The sequence below is a fragment of the Arachis ipaensis genome, chromosome B8 (assembly GCF_059453495.1).
Source record: "Arachis ipaensis isolate K30076 ecotype BB chromosome B8, ASM5945349v1, whole genome shotgun sequence".
NCBI lineage: Eukaryota > Viridiplantae > Streptophyta > Magnoliopsida > Fabales > Fabaceae > Arachis > Arachis ipaensis.
The window spans coordinates 78,334,712-78,352,869 of NC_142443.1; the positions used below are offsets into that span (position 1 = coordinate 78,334,712).

At 37.8% G+C, this 18,158-nt stretch overlaps 1 protein-coding gene across 1 annotated transcript; it reads left to right on the forward strand.

Annotated features, from left to right (window-relative positions):
• Positions 1-3,556: 3,556 nt before the first annotated feature.
• Positions 3,557-18,068, forward strand: LOC148548538 (uncharacterized). The gene is made up of 4 exons (XM_088495637.1): positions 3,557-3,715; positions 17,113-17,274; positions 17,710-17,895; positions 18,039-18,068. Exons 1-4 carry the CDS (start codon positions 3,557-3,559, stop codon positions 18,066-18,068), a joined length of 537 nt encoding a protein of 178 aa, XP_088351763.1.
• The last annotated feature ends 90 nt before the right edge of the window (positions 18,069-18,158 follow it).

The window sequence follows — 18,158 nt, forward strand, 5'->3', positions numbered from 1 at the left end:
GACACAATTATTAGTCAAATGACTAGTTGCTTGATGGAACCTACAATAATGTCTCCCTTTTAAATCTTTTACTGAAAGCAAAGTTCTGCCTTTAGGTAAAATCAACTGTTTATCTTTAAGCAACACATACAAAATCTGATCAGATTTCGACATATCAAAACTATATCTCTTTTCACTTTTCTATTTTGAATCATTCGACTTCTCACTGTTAGGGATTTTCTTAAGTAAAGAACAAGCATAACGCGGGCCTTTTTTAAGTTTGGCCAAATCAACTTCTGCCTTTAAATTGAACTCCTCATCAGAGGACTCCATTGCTACATAAGAAAATTTCTCTTTTCAAGGAAAAGTTTATTCTTCAACCTCCTTTCATCATTCTTATATTTCTCTTTTTCTTTCCTCAGAATCTCAACCTGCTGAACTCTTTTAGCAAATGAGCCAAGTCGGGTATATAAACATTAAGCAATTTTCAACGTATATAAAATTCTAATCTCGTAACCGCTATTTTTACCACTTCACTTTCAGGGAGAGACACATAACATCTACTCCTATCGTTTTAAAATGAATCATATAATCATTAATGTTTCACCATCTTCACATTTCAAAGCAACTAGATCAGTAACGGCCACATTCATTTCTCCCTGGTAGAATTGGGCATGAAAATTAATTTCTAACTGAGCCCATATTGTTATCGAATTTGGTCTAAGATTTGAAAACCAAGTAAATGCATTCTTCATTAACGAAGATGGAAAAAACTTCTTTTTCAAATTTTCATCATTGGCTAGATTTCCAATCTCGACCAAATATCGAGCAACATATTCAGTAGTCGATTCCCCAACTTCTCCTGCAAACTTTGTAATTATTTTGGGGTTTTTTACTCCTCTTGCCACTTCAGCCATTTGAACATTATGAGAAAAACTGAGACGAAATGGAGTCGATTCATGAATCCTATGTTGAATGCAACCCTATTAAGAACATCTTCCACAATCCTTGTAACCTGATAACATTCACTGACTGGATTAGCATGTAATCGAGCCAAAACATCATCGGCATTTTGACCACAAGGAATTAACTAAGGGTTTTTTCTACCTCTAAAAACATCATTTTCATTTTGAAATAAATTTTCAAATCCCTCATTATTTCCTCTTGCTTCCTGCCTTTCCCCTTCATCATAATCAACAAGTCGAGCAATTCGCTCGACTTGCCTTGCAAGACGATCGAACTTCATTTCGTTATCATCCATCATAGGATTCAGAATTGTGGTCATCTGTTGAGTCAATAAATTGACCAAATCATGATTACTTTCTTCTTACTATTGTCAAATTGCTGCTGTTGAATTAGCAGCATTCGATGTAGAACCCATATTAAAATCTCGAGAATACTTAGAATGTAGTTATGGAATTTGAACATTGTTTATTCCACTTGCACTTCCAAATCAGATTGAAGGGCCAAAACTACTTACTGGTGGCGTATAGCCTGGAGGAAGGCCATAAGGAGGCCAACCAGTAGTTACTTGGGGCTGAATTGGTATTGCACTACCAAGTGGGCGAATATTACGCCAATTATTTCTAGCCTGCACACTAGTAACCGCTACACTTTCACTTACAATAACACCTTCCGAACATGAAGCAACGTCCGAAGGTTGTACCACTACTAGTGCATTGTCATTTGTGGATGAACCACCATTCACATTCGAAACTTCATCTGCCATGTATACAATCCTTCCATTTCTTAATTGCATACAATATGGTCACATAAAATCATTCGACACACTTAACTTCAAACTATCCCACCAGGCGTGCCAATTTGTTTTGTCAATTTTTAGCAAATCAATGGTGGTTCAATATCTAATGATTTAGAAGCAAAACTTACTCCTCTTTGCGAGTACCAGTTTTCTAAAAGTGCATCAAAGACCCTTTAATTAGACAAGATATAAAGAAATCTGAAAATAAAATAAAGACTTTGAAGAATAAATTTGACTGAATTTGAAATAGTTTGCATTGAATTTAAATAAAGCAATAAAATGCCTTCGATTAGATCAAAGGACTTTAAATTTTGAAAATAACAAAACAGAAATATAAATTTGAACAAAGAAATTAAATATTGCTTGAAAGATAAATTTGCAAGAAACGTAAAGTTTACAGAGAATGTAAATGAAAAGTTAAAACAAGTGGAAAGAATCTTACAGAAAATTAACTCGAGACAGACTCAGAAAGTCTCTGGAATATAAGTGTGCGTGAATAAATTTTGAAGTAAAGTTCCAATCCTTGTATCTTTGAACTTTTTTTTATTTATAGCCATTTCCTAACCAATCGAATCAAAGTATAACCCCCACATATCACTACAACATTTTTGGCCTAAGGTAACCCTTATTCAAAGTAACATTTAACAAAAGTTGCCTTAGATAGAAAAAGACAACATTTTTTATGAGTTGTCTTTGAGTAAGGCAAAGATAACAAAATTTTTGGTCACCCACAAAAAGTGTTATCTTTGACATCTAAAACAACACTTAAAAAATATTACAATATAATTTATTTAAGACAATATTTTTAAATAAAAATATAACCTTTTATAAGTGTTATAAAAAATTGAAAAAATAACATTTATAAAAAGTTGCCTAAAATGATTTGTAGTTAAAAATTTTAGAGAAAAATTTTCCATCATATTCCTACCAATTATTTCCCAATTAAATAACTTAGAAAAAAAAGAAAGAAAAGATATGTTTGCTTCAGCTCATCACTTGCTTCAGTTCATCACTACCGTAAGCCCTAACATTTGAAACCAACCCCAATGGCAACACACCCTCCACGATCGCGATGGTGTGGTGCTCCCTTCCACGGGCACCGGCGCGTTGCTCTCCTCTACGAGCGTAGGCGCGGTGCTCTTCTCCACGGGCGCCGGCGTGGTCATCTTCTCCACGCACGCTGCTCCACAGCTCCTCCTCCTCCTGTCTCGGCTCCACGTACGTGGTCATCTTCGAGAAACCCCTCTCCTTCTCCTTCTTCCTCTTCTTCTTCTGTCTCGCCTCCTCCTCTTCGCAAGCTCTGACAACACTACACGCAGCTGTAACCCTCTCCTCCTCCTCTGCATATTGGTAAGAAGCTTCTAAATTTTACTATGGAATGGAATTTTTGAATGCATTGATTCTGAATGAAGAATGGGAATGTTCTGAATTTTAGTATGAAAATAGAATTTCTGAATGCATTGATTCTGAATTTTACTATGGGAATGGAATTTCTGAATGCATTGAATCTAAATTTTTTGGGTTCTTTGATAGTTCTGATTTTGAGGGTTTTATTTCAATTTTTCTGAATTTTTTATGATTCTGATTGTTGCTTCTTAGGGTTTTCTTTTTTAGTTTGCATTTTGATTATGATTTTGCGTCATTTTTTATAAGCATACGTTCGACGTGATTTCTTTCATTGCTTAATGCCTCTGAATATAAAACCATCATTTCTAGTGTGTTTGCTTTCATTGTTGTAATACTTGTCTTTTTAGAAGATTCTGAATAGGTGGCACACATAATTTGATTCAGCAGAGTGAAATTGATAAATTGCTAATGTGTTTTTATGTAGAGGATGGAACATATGCTATGAAAAAGGTCCTCATCAAGAGCAATGAGCAGTTGGAGTTGGTTAGGGAGGAGATTCATGTTTCATCACTGTTCAACCACCCAAATCTGCTCTCGCTTCTCGATCATGCAATCATTTCTGTCAAGGTAAGTAGTTACAGCAATAGTCAACACCCGCTCCTCTCTGAATCATATCAAAAATATGAATTCATCAAAACAAGAAAATGGTCAGTTTATTCAACCTCCATATTTGTTCATTAGCTTTGGCTATGTAATTGGATTTATGTCCTGAAGTTTTAAACATGCTATCTGCTGGGTTTGGAATTCAGCAGTTTTCAGATACTACGTATGAAGGCTGTTGATGCGTGAGCATCTTATCTATCTTTTCCTTGTGAATTTGCACTTGAATTGCTAAGTTAAATCAAAATTTAAATATCTTTTAGCCACTATGGATGCTACTTTAAGTTCTGCACAATTCTATTAATTTCAGGTAGCATCCGGAGGGATTTGACGGAGTTTTGTAGCAGAAAAGGGAGAAAGCGAATGATGCTGTCAATCCTGACCTCCTTGAACTCAAACTGGAATAACTTGAGCTACAGAGGTCTAATTGATGTGATTCTAGCGGCATTAGAAAGTTGACTTCTAGGGCTTTCCAACGATATATAATAGTTCACATTTCTCCACCAGCAACCTCTGCATCCTCTACGTTGAACTTGGTTCCCGCCAAGTTCAGCATGGATTGGAGAACTTCCAGGGAAGAACTTGCTGCCTTCTCCACGCTGAACTTGGGAAAAGCCAAGTTCAGCGTGGATTCAAAGGAACACGCTGAAGCACTTGCTGCCTTCTCTACGTTGAACTTGGAAAAAGCCAAGTTCAGCGTGGAGCTTAATGAATCCAGTGGTCCCCACACTCCTCAACCCTGCACGGATCAATCAAATTAATTTTGATTCAACTTTTATTTTATTTACAATTAGGAAAAGATATTATTTTAGTTCTAGAAAATATATTTTACATTAATTAGGACTAGATATAAAAGGGTAAAGGATCAGCCCTTCGGGCTTTCTCTTCTCTTCTATCTCATTCCGCAATTTACAATTTTTCATAATCCTAGTTTTCTCTCTGAACCATGAGCAACTAAACTTCCACAGTTAAGGTTAGGAGCTCTGTCTATTGTATGGATTGAAACTATTATTTTTCTATTTTAATTCATGTATTGATTTTTAATTCAAGAATTGTTTTCGTTCTTTATCTTATGAATTTGGGTGGAACGGAAGTATGACCCTTGTTCTAATTGAGTTCTTGTATAACTTGGAAAAGCTCTTTACCTGAACAACAGCTTGAAAACAATTTCTCCTAAACTTCTAATTATCTAGACTTAACGGGATACGTGACATATAATCCTTTTATATTTGGGTAATTAGAGTTTCTGTGGCACATAAACTAGAATTGAACTTCATCCTCTAATTGGAATTAAGTGACCAAGGAATTGGCGGTTGATGAAAGTTAGAGTAGACTAAGAAGGTCTAAGGAATTAGGGATTAGTCATATATAGTTTGGCATGAATTGAATCTTGCATGATTAAAATAGTTAGTAAGAAAAGTCAATCCGGAAAATAGATATCTCTGAAGCCTTAACTGTTTCTCCACATATTATTCTCATCAATTTACTGCTTGCTGTTTTAATTTCTGAATTACTGTTTAATGCTTTTGAATACCAAAACACTCTTTTTTGTTTGTCTGACTAAGCCAATCACTCAACCATTGTTGCTTGATCCATCAATCCTTGTGGGATCGACCCTCACTCACCTGAGGTATTACTTGGTACGACCCGGTGCACTTGCCGGTTAGTTTGTGGTTATAAATTTTGCACCAAGTTTTTGGCGTCGTTGCCGGGGATTGATAGTGATTAACAACTACTAATTGTTTGATTGCTTAGATTAGGCACTTTAGTTTTAATTTTACATAATTGTTGCTTTATTATTTTCAATATATATATTGTTTTATATTTATTAAACAATAAAAGAAAAAAGAAAGAAAACGAAACAGGGGAGGAGGTGCTAACGAAAAAATAAGGAAAATATATATATATATATATATATATATATATATATATATATATATATATATATATATATATATGTTTACATTAGTACTAATAAATTTTGTTTTTAGTTTCTGAAATTAAGTTTGGTGTTACCTAGTTAATTTTGTTTTAATTTCTCTATTTAATTTTTTCTTTAAATCTTAGAATTTTTTTATTTATTGAGTAGTAAGTATTTTTAATTTATTATTTTACACAGGTTACTTCGCTAGGAATTCTCTACACTCTGACGTAGAGAGTTCCATCTTTTTCTTGTCCTCTGTCTGTTTATGAGCAGGAACAAGGACAAGGAACCTCTGTTAGATTTTGATCCTGAACCTGAAAGGACTTTGAGGCGGCGTTTGCAACAAGTAAGACTTTACAAGGCTGCAGAATCCACTATGGATCATAATAATAATGTTGTTAATGCCAATGTGGCAAATCCAGTTGAGAATGAGCAACCTAGATGAGTGCTTGGCTCTTACACTGCTCCTACTGCAGATCTTTATGGAAAAAGCATTGTGGTGCCTCCTATAGCTGCAAACAACTTTGAGTTGAAGCCTCAGCTTATCACTCTTATGCAACAAAATTGCCAGTATCATAGACTTCCTCAGGAAGATCTGAATCAATTTATTTCTGATTTTCTGTAGATTTATGATACTGTGAAGACCAATGGAGTAAATCCTGAGGTATACAGACTCATGCTCTTTTCGTTTGCTATGAAGGATAGAGCAAAAATGTGGTTAGATTCTCAACCCAAGGAGAGTCAGGAAACTTGGGACAAGGTTGTCACTGGATTTCTGACTAAATTTTTCCCACCTCAAAAACTTACTAAGCTAAGGGGGAGGTTCAGACTTTCAGACAAAAAGAGGGTGAGACCCTTTATGAAGCTTGGGAGAGATTTAAGCTACTTACTAGGCAATGCCCTTCGGACATGTTCTCTAGATGGACTCAGCTGGATATCTTTTATGAGGGCTTATGTGAAATGTCCAAGATGCGCTTGGATAATTCTGCGGGTGGTTCTTTGCACATGAAGAAGACACCAGAGGAGACTATTGAGCTTATTGAGTTGGTTGCTAACAACCAATACTTATATTCCTCCAACAGAAATCCTTAGCACTCTGAGACCTCTCAGAAGAGAGGCGTGTTAGAAATGGAAGCTGTTAATGCTCTTCTTGCTCAGAACAAGCTTATGTCTCAGCAAATAAGTCTACTTACTCAACAGATTAGTGGAATGCAAGTTTCAGCTGTCAATACTCAGACTGCACCTCAAGAGGTCCCTTATGACATGACAGGTAATTTTGTGTAAAATGATAATTATGATTATGCTCAACCCTCTTCTGAACAGGTCAATTACATGAAAAGTGGTCCTAGAAATCCCAACAATGATCCGTACTCTAAGACGTATAATCAAGGATGGAGAAATCACCCAAATTTTGGGTGGAGAGACTAACCTCAGAGATCTCAGAATTTCAACAATAATTCTCAGGGCAGTTTACAACAGAACAATCACAATAATCGCCAATTTCAGTCTCATCAACAACAACCACCTCAGCAGACAAATTCTAAATCCTAAGAAGATTCTAATTGGGAGATGATGAGGAGTTTTATGCAGGAAACCAGAGCTTCTATTAGAAACTTGGAGGTGCAAATGGGCCAACTGAGCAAGCAATTACCTGAGAGGTCTTCAAATACATTTCCTGGTGATACAGTGGTGAACCCAAGAGAAGATTGCAAGGCTATTCAATTGAGAAGTGGTAAAGTAGCTGGTTCTGAGACCAAGGTCAATGAAGAGCTAGTTGTAAAGGAAGCTCCAGAGGAGAAGAAGAAAAAAGTAGAGCACGCCCCTCCAAAACGTGCAGACAACCCATTTCCAGATTTTCTTGACACATATCCTACACTGCCAAAGGCTCCTGAATACAAACCAAAAATGTCATATCCTCAGAGGCTTCAGAAGGCTTCCAAAGACAAGCAATTTTCTAAATTTTTAGAAGTCTTCAAGAAGCTGCAAATCAATATTCCTTTTACAGAGGCTCTTGAGCAAATGCCTCTTTATGCTAAATTCATGAAAGAATTGTTAAATAACAAGAGGAATTGGAAGGAACAAGAAAAAGTGGTATTAACCAAGGAATGCAGTGCTATTATTCAACATAACCTTCCTGAGAAAATGCAGGATCCAGGGAGCTTTGTGATTCCTTGCACCATTGGAGATGTCACCATTCAGAGAGCTTTATGTGACCTTGGAGCTAGCATCAATCTCATGCCACTTTCAGTGATGAAAAAACTTCAAATTGAGGAGGTAAAACCCACTCGTATTTCTCTTCAACTTGTTGATCTTTCTATTAAATTACCTGTGGGTGTTGTTGAGGATTTACTTGTGAAAGTAGGACCATTTATTATTCCTGCTGATTTTGTTATTTTAGACATGGAAGGGGATGTAAAATCTTCTATTATTCTTGGTAGACCCTTCTTAGCTACAGGTAGAGCTCTAATTGATGTACAAAAGGGTGAATTAACCCTGAGGGTCAATGAAGAACAGGTGGTCCTTAATGTTTTTGAAGCTCTCAAGCACCCTAATGACTCTGAAGGGTGTATGAGAATCGATGTTGTTGAACCACTTGTTCAAGAAGTACTGGAAGCTGAGATACTTGATGATGTTCTAGATCCTATTTCTAAGTATGAATTAGTTGAAGTTGATGATTCACCACCCCAAAAGGAGCTGATGAACACGCCAATAAAGGAGGAGGAAGTCCCCAAGCTTGAGCTCAAACCTTTGCCCCCTTCTCTAAAATATGTGTTCTTGGGTGAAAATAATTCATATCCAGTGATTATTAGCTCTTCCCTGAAGCCTGAAGAGGAAGAGGCGCTTATTTTAGTACCTAGGAGCCATATAACAGCTCTTGGGTGGACCATTAGTGATTTAAAGGGGATTAGTCCAACCAAGTGCATGCACAAGATCCTTCTTGAAGATGATGTTAAACCAGTTGTGCAACGACAAAGGAGACTCAATCTAACCATGAAAGAGGTTGTCCAAAAAGAGGTAATAAAATTATGGGAAGCAGGTATTATTTACCCTATTTCTGATAGTTCTTGGATAAGTCCTGTGCAGGTAGTTCCCAAGAAGGGAGGGATGACAGTGGTCAAGAATGAAAAGAATGAGCTTATTCCTACAAGAACAGTCACAGGATGGAGAATGTGCATAGACTACAGGAGGCTCAACACTGCTACAAGGAAGGATCACTTCCCCTGCCTTTCATTGATCAGATGCTTGAGAGGTTAGCTGGTCATGTTTTTTATTGTTTTCTAGATGGATATTCTGGATATAATCAAATTGCAGTGGACCCTCAAGATCAGGAAAAGACAGCATTCACATGCCCTTTTGGAGTATTTGCTTACAGAAGAATACCATTTGGACTTTGTAATGCTCCAGCAACTTTTCAAAGGTGTATGCTTTCAATTTTTTTAGATATGGTTGAAAGGTTTATTGAGGTATTTATGGATGACTTTTCTGTTTTTGGTAATTCTTTTGAATCATGCCTTAATCATTTATCTTTGGTCTTGAAACGGTGTCAAGAATCAAACCTTGTTTTAAATTGGGAAAAATATCATTTTATGGTTACAGAACGTATTGTTCTTGGACACCGAATTTCAGGTAAGGGGATTGAGGTTGATAGAGCAAAGGTGGAGGTAATTAAAAATTTACCACCACCAGCCAATGTTAAGGCAGTCAGGAGTTTCTTGGGTCATGCAAGATTCTATAGAAGATTTATAAAGGATTTTTCAAAAATTGCTAAGCCACTAAGCAACCTATTGGTTGTTGATGTTCCTTTTGTGTTTGATGCTGAATGCCTGCATGTTTTTAAAACTCTGAAAGCAAACCTTACTTCTGCTTCCATTATAGCTCCCCCTGACTGGGATTTACCACTTGAATTGATGTGTGATGCTAGTGATTTTGGTATAGGAGCTGTTTTAGGACAGAGGCATGGCAAGCTTGTACATGTCATTTACTATGCTAGCCGTGTGTTAAATGATGCTCAAAAGAATTACACAACTACAGAGAAAGAACTATTAGCTATTGTGTATGCTATTGATAAGTTTAGGTCCTATCTAATTGGTTTTAAGGTTATTGTTTATACTGATCATGCTGCTTTGAAGTACCTTCTAACCAAACAGGACTTTAAACAAAGATTAATCTGATGGGTGTTGCTCCTCCAGGAGTTTGACATTGAAATAAAGGACAGGAAAGGGTCAGAAAATCAAGTAGCTGACCATCTCTCCAGAATTGAGCCTGATGCATGAGTACAACCACCCATAGCTGTGACTGAAACATTTCCTGATAAGCAATTGTTCCTTATTCAACAGGCTCCATGGTTTGCAGACATTGCCAATTACAAAGCTATGAATTTTTTTCCAAAGGAGTACAGTAGGCAACAAGTAAAGAAGCTATTGACTGATGCAAAGTACTAGATTTGGGAGGAACTGTACCTTTTTAAAAGGTGCTCAGATGGTATAATCCGGAGATGTGTCCCGGATGAGGAAAAGTAGCAAATTCTTTGGCACTGTCATAGGTCTGATTATGGAGGCCACTTTGGTGGTGAAAGGACAGCTACAAAAGTCCTTCAGAGCGGGTTCTACTGGCCGACTCTCTTCAGGGACTCAAGAGAATTTGTGAAGCACTGTGACAGATGTGAAAAAGCCACGAATCTTCCTGCCAACCATGAGATGCCACAGCAGGGGATTCTTGAGGTTGAGTTGTTTGATGTATGGGGTATTGATTTCATGGGACCTTTTCCACCCTCACATTCAAACAACTATATCCTAGTGGCAGTTGATTAAGTGTCCAAGTGGGTGGAAGCTGTGGCTCTACCCACCAATGATGCCAAGGTGGTGATGAGCTTTCTTCAGAGATATATCTTTAGCCGGTTTGGTGTCCCAAGGACACTCATTTGTGATGGTGGAAGCCACTTCTGTAATAGACAGCTGGACTCACTTCTGCAGAGATATGGAGTCCATCATAAAGTGGCAACCCCCTATAACCCTCAGACAAGTGGACAGGTTGAAGTCTCCAACAGGGAACTCAAGCGGATTCTAGAAAAGACCATCAGTGTTTCAAGAAAGGACTGGTCTAGGAAGCTTGATGATGCTCTCTGGGCATACCGGACAGCTTACAAGACTCCTATTGGCATGTCCCCTTATCATTTGGTCTATGGCAAAGCCTGTCACTTGCTAGTTGAGCTAGAGCATAAAGCTTACTGGGCAATCAGGTATCTGAATCTTGATTCAGAAGCTGCAGGAATTAAGTGAATGCTTCAGTTGAATGAGCTTGATGAATTCAGATATTCAGCCTATGAGAATGCCAAGTTCTATAAGGAGAAAACCAAGTTATTGCATGACAAGAAGATTGCCATCAGAATATTTGAGCCAGGACAGAGAGTGCTTCTGTATAATTCAAGGCTTAAACTCTTTTCCGGGAAGCTGAAATCCCGGTGGTCAAGACCGTTTGTGGTTACCAGAGTTTCACCATATGGCCATGTGGAGATACAGGAAGAGAATTCTGACAGAAAATTTACAGTGAATGGCCAGAGATTGAAACACTATCCTGGAGGCGAGATTGATCGCCAGAGGTCCGCACATCTGCTGAATTAGCAGAACTGACCGTCAAGCTTGTGACGTTAAAGAAGCGCTTATCGGGAGGCAACCTGATGATTTCGTATCTTTAGTTATTTTTCCGTTGAGTTGATTATATTATTTGTTTGATTTTTCTTGAGTTTTTACTATTTTCTGTTGTTTTACTTGTGTTTTGATCATGTAGAAATTTTAAAACAGGAACCGGACACTTAGAAAAATTTTTGAACACTCTGGAGGAGGTTGATCCTGCCAATTCCATGCTGAACTTGGAATTTTCCAAGTTCAGCGTGGTTAGAAACGTGCAAAGAGGGAGTTCCTACTGCCAAGTCCACGCTGAACTTGGAAAATTCCAAGTTCAGTGTGGAAAACACGTATCAAGTGAGAGTTGCCACTGCCATTCCCACGTTGAACTTGGCCTTCTCCAAGTTCAGCGTGGGAATATTCAAAAAAAAATTTAAAAAAAATTTCAAAAAATATATTATATAAAAAAAAGAGCAAGGCCCACGCTGAACTTGGGCTGCACCAAGTTCAGCGTGGAGAGTGGAGACACATTCGGGAACATTGGCGCTGAACTTGGTTTTTACCAAGTTCAGCGTGGGAGTTGCATAACACATGCACTATATGCGATGCTGAACTTCTTTTCCCTCAAGTTCAGCGCCAGCTCACCCTTTGCCCCCAAATCCTCGCCAAATCAACCTCAAATCCCACCAAAATCCATCAGATCAATTACCAACACTCCCTGATTCCCTCTCTTTCACGTGATCCCCTGTATTATGCAACTACAGCCCCTTTCCCATCCTTCCTTTAACAAGCCTTTCCCTTTGCCATATATTCCCCTACCCCTTTGGCCATAGCCTCCTCCCTTCCCAACGCACCAAAGACTAGCCTCTCTCCCTCCAAAGCCATCCACCCGAAACTCCCTCTCCCCTAAACCTTCCTATTTAATCCCAGCTTCACGCCTCATCCCGTACACAACAAACCTTCAACCCCCACTTTACTCACTCTCCCAAGGCTTCAGCCCGTAACAACCTCCCTCATCCCAACCCCTGCCCCATTCAATTCCCCATCCCCCCTCTCTTACTGTAACTAGGCCCAGCACCTCATTCTCACTCCATTACCCCCACCCAACCACCCTTCCCCAAAACATAACCTTTGACCACAACACCCTTCCACCCTGTGTCCTAGACCAGCGTCCGTGATCCCCTCCCCAACCCTCCACTACTATATAAAGCCCCCATATGTCCCGTGTCCCCCCTCTATTTCCCTCTTCTTTTTTTATTTTATTTTTCTGTTCTGTGTGCCTTCCTTTTTTTTCGTTCAAAAAAAAAACAAGAACCTGAAAAATATTTTTAGCATTATATGTTATTTTCTGCTATTTAAATTTCTGTATCTCTTACTTCTTCCCCTTTGTATTTCTTTAATTTGCTCGGGGACGAGCAATAGTTTTAAGTTTGGTGTTGCCGCTCCGCTGTTTTATTTGATTTATCTTTATGGCACCTAAGATCATCCAACGATCCAAAAAGAGAAAGGGAAAGGAACTAGCAACCGGTTCTCATGACTCAAGGTGCTTCAAATCTAAGTTACATGAAGAACATTTTTTTGATATCACTGGCAAGAGGCCGGTTTTACCAGAAGTGTAGTTTAAGCTCCAACCGGATGAACTTCCGAAAATTACACATGAGATTCGGAGAATAGGATGGGAAGTTCTGTGTAATCCACAGCCACATGCGGGACAGTTGATGGTGCAAGAATTCTATGGGAACATGTGGATTACCTACAAGAATGTGTCTGGCATAAATGAAAGGAACCACAAAACTTTTGTAAGGGGAAGAACCATTGACTTCAGCCCAGAGATCATCAGATAGGCCCTCCAGATGCCAGAGACCGAACAATCACTTAGTTCCTACAGTGAGAGGATGTACAGAGATCAGCGGTTGTAACAAGTAATCGCCGACATTTGCATTCCAGGTGTACAGTAGATAATGGGGGCGCGAGAGGAACCCGACCATATCAAAGTAGGTGACTTGAAGCCTTTGGCTAGAGGATGGCACCATTTCATTCACCGGTCCATCATGCCCACGAGCAACCGGTCTGAGTGTACTGCGGACTGAGCAATTATGATCCACTGTATTCTATTGGGAGACCCAGTAGAGGTGGCAGACGTTATTGCTGATCAATTTTACCACATCATCACCAACACCAAGGACAATGCCAGATTGGGCTTCCCACATCTCATCTTCCGCCTCTGTGATGCTGCTAGAGTGAAGATAGAGAATGACTTTCCTATCCCAAGCAAGAAGCCCATCACAAAGAAGCAGCTGGAACAGACGAGGGAACATCGGAGGCTCCCCAGAGAACAAGCTAAAGAAGGAGCTGAAGAAGGAGCTGAGGAGGAGCAACCACTGCCACAGGAACAACACTTTCCACCACAAGATTATTTGCAACAGCTTGCAGCCTCCATGGAGCAGATGAGGGTCACCAATGACAGTCATTGGGAGCAATACATGGCATCTGTTGATGAGATGAGAGCCATACAGAATAGCCGATGGGAGCATCTCTATACATCCCTTGATGAGATTAGAGCGGATCAGCACTCTCAGCGGCAGGAGATTCAGCAGCTGAGGTAGGATTACAGCCGTCTGAGAGGACCTTACAGAGCTCAGCCCGAGGAGAGAGACCCCCATCAGGGAAATTGAGGTGGCCTAGTTCCTTTTCATCCTCATTATCATTTTACTATTATTTTTGTGATTAGGTTCCTGTTGACTGTTTATTTTGTTATTGCATGATCAATTACTATTTCAACTCTTAGGGTCTAGTTTTATTTACTGTTCATCTTGTTATTTGAGTTTTATGAAAAAAAAAAGGTGTCTCATGTATTGTTCACTGAGCTTGAAAATCAAAAGAAAAGAAAAAAAATGATGTAATGCATGAAAAGAGTGAGTTTTATATCTAAGATTAGTCATATTTATTTAATTGTGGTGGTGTTATTTGTAACTCTGAATGAATGACATGAACAGAGCATATTTGAAGTTGAATTAAGGGATGTTGATTTATGAGGAACAGGGATTTAAATAATTATTATGACTTCTCTGAAATAAATAAAATTTAATCCTTGAAGCAAAATAAGCATAAAAGCAAAGTCCAAGGCTCTGAGCATCAATGACTAGGGAGTCTGAAATAATCAAAAGCTCAGAGTTATTTTCCTAGTTATATGCTTGTGGTGTTCTTGTTTCAAGTAACCTTTGAGACATAATATTTAGAGTCGTGACCAAATGCATTCAGCAGAGTATGCCAAAGGCTTTGAGCACCACTGCTTGGGAGAAACTGAAAAAGGAATCAGAACTTAGAAAGAGTTTCCCAGTCAAGTGCTTGTGGTGTTTCTGTGTCAAGTAAAACTTGAGACAAAATATTTAAAGTCACGGCTAGGCTCAAGGTGTAAAGCACCAAAGAAAAGAGAATTAAAGTAAATTTTGGTGTGTTCAAGGATTAAACTGAGTATAAAGATCAGAGAATTCATAATATGATCCGGATTCTAATTCCGAATGACACTGCATTCCTCTGATTCAAAGGAGAGTGAGATGCCAAAACTGTTCAGAGTTACAATGAATAAATCCCATTTTTAGAATAGACTTGAGAATGACTAAACTCTCACCTCTCATGCAAATTCACATCTTAATCATGCACTCATTTTGGTTGCTTGAGGACAAGCAACAATTCAAGTTTGGTGTTGTGATGCGTGAGCATCTTATCTATCTTTTCCTTGTGAATTTGCACTTGAATTGCTAAGTTAAATCAAAATTTAAATATATTTTAGCCACTATGGATGCTACTTTTAGTTGTGCACAATTCTATTTATTTCAGATAGCATTCGGAGGGATTTGACGGAGTTTTGTAGCAGAAAAGGGAGAAAGCGAATGATGCTGTCAATCCTAACCTCCTTGCACTCAAACTGGAATAACTTGATCTACAGAGGTCCAATTGATGTGATTCCAGTGGCATTAAAAAGTTAACTTCTAGGACTTTTCGACAATATATAATAGTGCACATTTCTTCACCAGCAACCTCTGCATCCTCCACGTTGAACTTGGTTCCCACCAAGTTCAGCGTGGATTGGAGAACTTCCAGGGAAGAACTTGCTGCCTTCTCCACGCTGAACTTGGGTGGATTCAAAGGAACACGCTGAAGCACTTGCTACCTTCTCCACGTTGAACTTGGAAAAAGCCAAGTTCAGCATGGAGCTTAATGAATCTAATGGTCCCCACACTCCTCAACCTTGCACGGATCAATCAAATTAATTTTGATTCAACTTTTATTTTATTTACAATTAGGAAAAGATATTATTTTAGTTTTAGAAAATATATTTTACATTAATTAGGACTAGATATAAAAGGGAAAAGAATCAGCCCTTCGGGCTTTCTCTTTTCTTCTATCTCATTACGCAATTTACAGTTTTTCAGAATCCTAGTTTTCTCTCTGAACCATGAGCAACTAAACCTCCACTGTTAAGGTTAGGAGCTCTGTCTATTGTATGGATTGATACTATTATTTTTCTATTTTAATTCATGTATTGATTTTTAATTCAAGAATTGTTTTCGTTCTTTATCTTATGAATTTGGGTGGAACGGAAGTATGACCCTTGTTCTAATTGAGTTCTTGTATAACTTGGAAAAGCTCTTTACTTGAACAACAGCTTGAAAACAACTTCTCCTAAACTTCTAATTATCTGGACTTAACGGGATACGTGACATACAATCCTTTTATATTTGGGTAATTAGAGTTTCTGTGGCACATAAACTAGAATTGAATTTCATCCTCTAATTGGAATTAAGTGACCAAGGAATTGGCGGTTGATAAAAGTTAGAGTAGACTAAGAAGGTCTAAGGAATTAGGGCTTAGTCATATATAGTTTTCCATGAATTGAATCTTGCATGATTAAAATAGTTAGTAAGAAAAGTCAATCTGGAAAATAGATATCTCTGAAGCCTTAACTGTTTCTCCACATTATTCTCATCAATTTACTACTTGCTGTTTTAATTTCTGAATTACTGTTTAATGCTTTTGAATACCAAAACACTCTTTTTTGTTTGTCTGACTAAGCCAATCACTCAACCATTGTTGCTTGATCCATCAATCCTCGTGGGATCGACCCTCACTCACCTGAGGTATTACTTGGTACGACCCGGTGCACTTGTCGGTTAGTTTGTGGTTATAAATTCCGTACCAGCTGTTGAATCCAATGCCTTCTATGGGATACCTTCTACGGGCACTTTAACTATGCCTTGACAAAAAAGCATTCAACAGTTAGTATTTGGTGTTTTATTTTAACCGGTTTAAACTGAAAGTAATTCATCTTTCCTATGTGCACTTTGAATGGAAAAAGGATGGGTATCTGGTTTTTCTTGTGGATGCTCAACAAAAATTCTTTTGAGATATGTGATTGCGAAGGGATTAGAATGAGACTCTCAAAGCTTGTCAATGTAATGGGATAGTGATTTGTACTAAGTGAGATCCTGCATATCATGGCAAAGTTGATTCTAGTCTATTATTCAACCTTTTAAAATTGGATTATTTCGATAAGAATTGCTTCTTGCTTATGGTATGATGTCTTTGAAAACATAATATCACTACTAATGGTGCTATTTTACAAGGACCTCTATCCAATTGTGTGGTATGATGTGGCATTGCTAGTGTAGTTTCTTAATTGTTCTAAGTTGATAAGTGATAATTTCACTACATGAAAATGAAAATAATGTGTGAATTGCAACTTAATTGTTCCTTCCATTGTTACAGTTGTTGTGCTTTTATATTTATGTTGAACATGGCCCTTTTGTTGGCAGCCTACTCCACAAAAATCTTGGAACCACAAGACATACTTGTTATTTCCACTTCATTTGGATGGAACACTGCTAGATAATACCAAGACAATGAAAGCCAAGAAGGAATCCTTTCCTACCTCCGATATTCTTCAAATCTTTCAACAGCTAAAAGAACTTTCTTCTGTCATGTAATTGGCTTATTATAACCAGAGATCAGGTATCTCAAGCATCATAGTTGCAATTCAAGATTTTCAGCACACGATACTTTTTTTTTTTGGATAAAAACATATGTTACTTGTTTGGCATCTATTGTATCCTTTTCTGATTGTCATGAATTTCGTATATGTATTTACCTCGTAATTCTTTGGAATAGGTTATTTTCTCTATTAAGAATCAAATTGAAGGATAAATATGGACATCTCTGGCCTATACTACTTTTACACTACTTTTACATTTAGAATCTAAGAAGCAACCTTTCTTTTTCAAAATATAAAAAATAAAAATATTAGTTTGATTCAATATACACTTCTTTATATTCTAGAGTTCTTTAGTACTCTAATCTTACAAAAGTTTAATTTCTTCTGAAATCCTTTTAGCCCTCACAAATCAACTCAACAGCTTTGTTCAGGACTCAAGCATATGCATGGTTTAGGTACTCCATATGCTCATAATGATGTCAAACCTGGTAATGTTCTTATAACACATAGAAAAGGACAACTGCCTCTTGCCATACTCATGGATTTTGGCAGTGCTCGTCCTTCCAGGAAGCACATTAGTTCCAGATCAGAGGTACTCCAGTTGCAGGTGCTTTGTTCAGCCCCTTTTTTTCTCTCAATTTTTTTATAAATGAAATTCATGCATTGTGCTAGCCGCATATTATATTTATTGATTTATTGATGCTTTTGCCCTATTTGTAGTTTGTGAGCTTGTATTTTCTAATATTGTAGAAAGTAGGCTTATATGCATCAGCAGGCTAGTGTGAAATCATTTTGATTTTGTTACACCACATAATAGCTTCTGTTCCATTTGTAAATACTCAATTGCTTATATACATTCTCATTCGGGTT

What these genes read in the sequence shown, in the direction of transcription:
- LOC148548538 (XM_088495637.1), top strand. Translation starts at nt 3,557, where the DNA reads ATGTGTTTTTATGTAGAGGATGGAACATATGCTATGAAAAAGGTCCTC. An exon ending in ATGCAATCATTTCTGTCAAG is followed by an intron (nt 3,716 to 17,112) that starts GTAAGTAGTTAC and finishes TTTTGTTGGCAG; the next exon opens with CCTACTCCACAAAAATCTTG. An exon ending in AGCTAAAAGAACTTTCTTCT is followed by an intron (nt 17,275 to 17,709) that starts GTCATGTAATTG and finishes TCAACTCAACAG; the next exon opens with CTTTGTTCAGGACTCAAGCA.